Consider the following 7,500-nt stretch of genomic DNA (forward strand, 5'->3'; position numbering starts at 1 on the left):
CCCTTGGCACCAGATTTCTCTCCCCTCCCCCCCAACCTTCCCCTGCATAACAAATCAAACATAGTGGCCAAACATTTGAAAGGAAGTAAACTAAGAATTAATCCACTTGAGTACATCTTTGCTACAGGCCTTTGTTCTCGTCAGGAAGGGGTGGGGGATTAAGAGTCAATGGGTAAATGCTGCAGAGTCCTGGAAGAATGAACAATTCATTTCCTACCATTTTTAAACCACTGAATGAATAGAGATTTGACCCTAAATCTCAGCCATGAAAAAATTCTGTGGCAGTTACAGCTATATTACCTGTCTTTTCATAACTTCTAAATTGTCTTGTGCTTTTAAAATCAAGGACTTTCTTTTCTCTGGATCTGTGATATCTTTGTTTTCCCTAAAAGCATCTTTTATTCTTCTTATGGCATACATTCTGTGTATAACAAAAGTTGCATTACAACAAAGTACAAATAAGTATACTGAACTATAATATTACAGTTCAACCTCGATTATCCGAATTTGTTGGGACACAGCAAAAACTCTGGATAATCGAGAGTCCGGAAGACAGAAAACATGAATATTAATAAGGTTGCACAGAGTCAAGAATAAATTAAGCTTTTTCGTTGCTTTTAAATTACAGGTACAAGGATGCTGACCAAAGATAGATTTTACTTCACCAACTGTTACAGTTTACCAATAATAAGCCAACAAATTTCTAAGAGAGGAAATTTCTGAGCAAGATGTATTCTTGAGGAACTAATCATGTATTTCTTAGAAAAATTACTTATTAGAATTCTTTCCTCGTTCAGCTTCAATAACTGAATAACCAATCAATAACCCACATTTACTGACAGTTCACTAAGAACTGATGGCCAACAGCTTTCCAACTTTTAAAGCCCGCCGCACACTTGAGGAAAGAGCTGAGCAAACTGCCTCGCGAGGCGGTTAGCTCAGCCGTTTCCTCACGTGTGCGGGGAAATTGTGGTGAGAAATTCGCCTCGCGAGGCCGTGAGGATAAAATCAAACATGTTTGATATTTTTGGCCTCGCAAGACAAATTCCTCATTGTGTGCGGCCATCGTGAGAATCGAGCTGAGCTTGGTTTAATCAAGCAGCCAATAAAAATACATGGCATATTCACGTGACTCCAGCGGTTCAGGATGGTGTCGGAGGAAGAAATTCCGACCTCACTGAAGTCACGTGAGAATGCCATGTATTTTTATTGGATGCTTCATTGACCAAGCTCAACTCGATTCTCACGATGGCCGCACACAATGAGGAATTTGCCTCGCGAGGCGAAAAATATCAAACATGTTTGATTTTTTCCTCAAGGCCTCGCGAGGCCAATTTCTCACCAAAAGTTTCCCGCACTCGGTGAGAAAACGGCTGAGCAAACCGCCTCGCGAGGCAGTTTGCTCAGCTCTTTCCTCACCGTGTGCGGTGGGCTTTAGATTCCAAATGTGGGTAAAAATTTACGAGTCTGTGCAGTTTGCTTGCCATTTGTCCGTCGATTGTCAACTGGCTGTTGCACATTTGTCAGTTCCCCATTAAAATTGCAATTCTTAAAAACACTATGATTATTATTAAAATTGAAGCGCAGCCAGGATGAGACATATTAAAATCCAATAAAAAAAACGTTTTCTGGCTAAAAATTTTAGAAAGAAATATAAGCTTTTGGCTGTGGATCTACAGCCTTCCACGGATAAAACATGGAATGTAAATTAGTGAAATATATACAAAAAAGGCGAGATAAAAGTAATAAAAAGAACAGAGTAAAAGTATGAAAAAAGGTGGCTATTGTTTAAAAAGAATGCTCTACTGATTAGGAATTGGCTAAGAGTTATTGTCAGCATGCTTGGTAGCAGAGGTGTGCCAGGCCTCCGGAGTTTTTCTAATATGAAAAGAGCCTTTGTCGATAACTCGAGAATGATTAAGAATAATTCATCAAGTCCTTCACCTGAACAAATGAGCCCAACATAATGGATCTGCTCTTCACAGCTCAGTTGGTAGAGCATACACCTTATTCCAAAATGGCCGCTGATTTATGCAGATACAAATTGGCCCTTGTTGCCTCATTCAAGATAAAATATTCTTTTGAATTTTAAGCTTAAAAACGAGGCATCAAGGGCTTATTTGAATAAAAACAAAAGAATATTTAAATGGCAGCCATTTTGGAATAAGGTGTATTGCACTGGCATAGCAGCGTCATTGGTTTTGAATCCAATTGAAGCCAGCTGTCTATAAGAGACAACAGACCATATTTGTATTTTCAGTATTGGACTGGAAATAGCTTGCAGTGGAGGCTAATGTGGGAAAATCTTTTCAAATGCAAATACTTTTTAATAAACTCCCCTGCATTAGCCTCCATTGCAAGATAGTTCCAGTCCAATACTGAGAATACGAAGGATCACTTGTCTCTTTCATCTAAAGATCTTTCCGCTTGTAACTTTACAAAATGAGGGGTGGTCCACAGGGGTAGTCCATGGACCTGGGGGCCATGTTTTGTGTACATCCATCTGCAAAACACCTCTCACAGCCACATTTTGAAAACATCAGTCTCTTGCCAGCCCATCCCTACCAAATGATATTTTCTCATTTTTGGTTTAAAAAATTCTAACACAGTCCTATCTGGCACAGTTATCTTATATCTTTGTGAAATAAGCAATGAAAAAAAGTTTATCAGAAACCTCTACATGAAAAAGGAAAAAGGAAAAATCCTTGTTTAGATTGGGTCATTCCATTTTTTATCTGCATCCCCTCCCACCTTCCCCCACCCCCCTGTGGAAGGCATAATTTAGTTATGTCTGAAACTTACCTGTTGGAAAGTGGAATTGAGAGTTTTGGAGGGGTGTTGGAAACAGATTTGGCTTTCAAGAAGGTGTTGGAATCTCTATATTTGCAAATAGGAGTACTGGAATCAGTAAAGTAGCATAAAATGTCAAGACAGCGTGGGTTCGGGATGAGTATTTTAGTGACGCAATGGGGTGTCGAAATCACTTTTTCCAGTGTGGTGGTGTCGGAACAAAGGAGTGTCGGAGTTGTGCCTTCCATACGGGGGGTGCAGATAAAAAGTAGAATGTCCCATTTCGAGTGTCTTGCAATTCGGACCCCTTCGTACATTATAAAGTTGTGACGCCTTTGACTCGCAAAATTTTGTCGAAAGTGGTCAGGGTGACATGACAAGGAAACCTTTCCCAGACCATTACATAACTTATTTCTGTCATGTGTATGAACACGCAAATCAAGCTCATTCTTTGATCTCACTCAGGGTGTGCGCTTGTTTCAAGGATATCGTGTTCCACGACTCCATTAGTTAGGTTTTGGCCATAAGGCGATATACGGCAGTCACCTGTAGTTGTAGCTGCTAAAAGATTTTCCCATTCGCAACATTTGTCTGTAAAGTTGAAGAACTTCTCGATTCGACGCCATCTTTTTTTCCGCCATGTGCATTTACCACGCGTGGCTCTGCGTGGCTGGATGTTACATAATAACCAACATGTTTTGATCGTGGGCTCACTTTCTTTGTCTGAAAATATTTCAGCACATGCATGACTCAGTTATTTCTTGCTAAATCAACCATAAACGTCGTAAAGATGACTAAGTAGTATCTCTTTGCACTAGAGTCTGAACGATGGCTAAATCCAGCGTCCTTTGGCTTGGAATATTTATACAACTAAGTTTTTTTACCATCATCAGGTGAGGTTATACGTTATTGTCTTAGCTTGTCTGGGATGTTCACGATATTCATCTGGAATTTTTCGGCGGGACCGTACTGACTTCCGTCTCGATCCTTGGTTGGTGTTTCGTTTTACAAACCGTAAGGGTGTACCAGTATGTACCTAAATTTTTCGATTTTGTTATTTCAGATCGAAGTTGCCATAATTAAGGTTGTTTTTTAATTCAATGGCTTAAGCATTCTGCTAGATTCGTTTTTTACTGCCAAAGTGTTTTTTTGTTCTGGAATGTGTTTATTCAACGTTTAAATTAATGCTCTATTGTGTCAGTGTTACCTGGGTAATTTTTGTAGGTGTTTTAACTGACAACAAAAACATCAGAGTGAATATTTTTTATTATTCATGGGCCGGTATCGGGGCGCGAATCCTGCATGTATTTTTACGCCAAATTTCCAACCGTTTTAGCATTTGGAGCAATCCCCAAAATCCTATTTGTTTGTTTATTTATTTATTTTAATGATGTATTGATGTATTTATCTTATTATTTGCTCATGTCAGTCTTATAATAATAATAACACTCGGACTTCAGCTCCCTACCCATGCCCAACCTCAGATTGTGTGAGACAGCATTTCACTGTCTGTGGACCCTGTGTGTCAATTTGCAAAATGATCATGGATATCAATATTTTACTAATGGCATTGATATGATGGAGTTGATCGGTAGTTACCCTAATAAGTTCCAGGGGAGTTATTTTTTTTCTTTATTTTGAAAAATTAAAAATATTTCTCACAATTTTGTCATGAAGTGGGCTGGTTGACTGTGACAATCTGAAGAGTGTGCTGGTTGACTATGAAAATCTGAGATCTGTGAACACTACAAATAGTTAGGAAATGTTATTTTGTTTCGAGTAAAAAGCCAATTATCACGCCTGAGAAAACTAAACTGCGACCAGAACAGTAATTAGTTCGTGGTTTTATGTCTCTGATTGGTTGCTGCTTATTGGGAAATGTCAAAATCAAAGTGTTCACAGTTTTCAGATTTGCACAGCAACTTAAATAAAAGCATGCATTCAGTAATTTCATCCATGGAGTGACCACTGAATGCTGCAATTTAATATAATTTATTATCGTTCTTTGTGCTTTGTCATTTATGACTTTAAAAGACCGAACCCAGATCCTAATATACTGTAAATATGTGGATAGCAAAAGAAACTCGAAAAACCTGCCTAGGAACAAAGCTTCCTGTCGAAATAATCTTAAGTAAGATCTCTTTTTTGAAAGGGAATTGAACTGAATTGAATTTTTTAATTTAAGTAGAACTGAACTGCTTAAAAGCAGTTCAGTTCCACTCCACATGAATATTATCATGATTACAATCAAACCACAAAGCCATAAAATCTCTCTTTAGAAAAAAGTCTTGATTTTCACTTATCCCATTACATACCAGTAATTTTTTACAAAATACTTATTGACTATTTTCCCAATCCCATAATGAAAAATACATTTTGGGGGTTCTTTACATAAAAGCAATACAAGCTATTTACTCTAAGGACTGTATCATGCTTCAGTGACCTGGATATTCATTGTTTTACTGCAAATAATCCCCCCAAATGAACTGTATTATGGGATTTGTGAAAACAGAGAATTCTTGCCCATGTGTCATGCAACGTCTGACCTAATTTGCATCATCATGCACTTTTTATAAGAAAAATAGTGTTGGAATCTAATGAATAAGACTTTTGTTGTCACTGTCTTTGTAGTATACAATTTCAAGATCCAGCGTATAAAAGTCTTCTTGAGGATGAGCAAAGTCGTCAGCTGAATGATGCGGTGAGAAAGACAAGGAAGTTCTTTGATGAACTGTGATTATAACAGCAAACTTGAAACTTGTGTGATGATGACTCACTTATGCAGAGATGCCAACCTCTGGAAATTTTTTTTAAAGTGGATCCCCCCTCCCTACGGTCAACCCATCCACTATGGACCCCTCCCTTCACGATCAACCCTCCACTCCCCCCCCCAAAAGAATTGCACCCACCAACCTGTAGCCCTGTAGCCCAGCAGTTCCTTCAGAATGCGAGAAAAATTTACCGCCATTGTGAATGGCCAAGAGAACAAACAAAGATAAAGAAAGCCATTTTGTTTAGCGTTTGAAACTCAGAGAGGAAAAAATGTGTTAAGAAACAATGAAACGAGTTTGAAAACATCAAAAATCTTTTAACTTGGAAAATGCGATTTGAACCTATATAATGGAGCAAAGTCTAGATCTTTGAAAGGTTCAAAGTTGTTTTCAATAAATAATAATCTGAGAGAGTTCATGGCATAAGTGCTTATGTCCAGAAAGGCACATTAGAAGCACGTGCAATGTTGATATTTATCACAAAGTACCCCAACTAGTATTTTAAACATTTTGGTTTCTATTTCCAGCAAGGAGAGTTTGCCAATGGGTTAGTGTTATTTTTAGGTTTGCAGGGTAAATGCAGCTTTTTACAATATATCTTTACCCAAGAAGCAGATTTTAGGGAATACCTTATGACAGTAAAATAATGGCTTGTGTTTCTAGGAATGAGTGATATTTAGGTTGCGAATAAGGGAAAGGGGACTTGACTTTGTGCTGCTAATCAAAATCAACATGCAACTAATTAGCCATGTATTTATGGACATGTCTGGGACGACTGCAAGTTTTCCATTTTGAGCACCTGGATAAATTGAAAAAAAGTGACCTCAAAACCCCATCTGTGCGCTCACAACTGAAAAATAATAGTCCCCTGGCTATTAAAATAATAAGTATTATTTAGACTGTACCCCTTGCACCAACAAAGGAAATACCCCATTACAATGTAGTTTATGATGGAAAAGTGGACAAGTAAATTAAACATTCAGTTTCTGTCAATTTGGGCAAGCTGGTTGTATTGCAAATTTATCACCTTACTAGTTGTTCGGGAAACAACGTGGACGAGTTTTGGGTTGCAACAGCGTCTAGACTTAAGCCCTGCTTTTATTCAATGAATTAGGTATTTCCTGGGTAATCCATGGTTCAAGCATTGGCTGTGCTTGTAAACCACAAACTGTTCTATCATCCGCCAGTTAATTGTTGCAGTAAAGATTATTGTAATACATTGTTATGGTCAGTATCATAAAGTCTTAGTCTCAGTCATCATCATCATCATCATCATCATCATCATTCGGACATTACATGTGGAAATCAAATTTTCTGGTCTTCTGTATTTATTTTTACTTAAAAGATATTTTAATTTTTTCCATTTGTCTTAACCTCAGTTGATCTTTTATATCATTATCAATTAATTTTGTAAAATTATGTGATAATTTAGGAAAAAAAGAAAGTTCTTTCACAATATGACAAAGATGGAGATGGACATCTATCTGCTGTGGAGATGGAACAGTATCTTCATGATGCTCTGGTAACAAAATTTTTAAAACTCAACGACATACACCTTATTCCAAAATGGCCACCATTTTAGTATTCTTTTGTTACCATGCAAATTGGCCTTTATGGCCTCGCTTTCAAATGTAAAATTCAATAGTAGAATATTTAACCTTGAACGAGGCCATAAGTGCCAATTTGCATGGAAACAAAAGAATACGAAACTGGCGGTCATTTTGGAATAAGATGTATTATTGCCTAAAGAAACACCTCAAGAAAATAAGACTATGTGGACAAATTTATTTAAAGGGGTCAATAAAATTCTCTCAGTATGATGATAATATTGTACAATTTTGTTTCTTTCATTAATAATTTGTGAAAGGCAGCTTGTCTGTAAGTTGATGCATCTACCATGAACTGGTTCACTTGCTTAAACCTCGTTTTTGGTGGAACA

The 7,500-nt window shown here is 37.5% G+C and overlaps 2 protein-coding genes across 2 annotated transcripts in view; one reads left to right on the plus strand and one right to left on the minus strand.

The window, feature by feature from the left end:
* LOC138022156 (LYR motif-containing protein 4-like) overlaps window positions 1–3,480 on the minus strand; it is a 9,668-nt gene extending 6,188 nt beyond the window's left edge. The window contains exons 1-2 of the mRNA XM_068869189.1: window positions 3,337–3,480; window positions 301–421 (exon numbers count right to left, since the gene is read on the minus strand). Coding sequence (XP_068725290.1) covers window positions 301–421; window positions 3,337–3,437 — 222 coding nt within the window. The 5' untranslated portion in view covers window positions 3,438–3,480. The remainder of the gene's footprint in view (window positions 1–300; window positions 422–3,336) is intronic.
* Window positions 3,481–3,507: 27 nt separating this feature from the next.
* LOC138022154 (uncharacterized) overlaps window positions 3,508–7,500 on the plus strand; it is a 39,074-nt gene continuing 35,081 nt past the window's right edge. The window contains exons 1-3 of the mRNA XM_068869187.1: window positions 3,508–3,683; window positions 5,422–5,491; window positions 6,994–7,083. Coding sequence (XP_068725288.1) covers window positions 3,619–3,683; window positions 5,422–5,491; window positions 6,994–7,083 — 225 coding nt within the window. The 5' untranslated portion in view covers window positions 3,508–3,618. The remainder of the gene's footprint in view (window positions 3,684–5,421; window positions 5,492–6,993; window positions 7,084–7,500) is intronic.

The sequence above is a fragment of the Montipora capricornis genome, chromosome 10 (genome assembly GCF_036669925.1).
Source record: "Montipora capricornis isolate CH-2021 chromosome 10, ASM3666992v2, whole genome shotgun sequence".
Lineage (NCBI taxonomy): Eukaryota > Metazoa > Cnidaria > Anthozoa > Scleractinia > Acroporidae > Montipora > Montipora capricornis.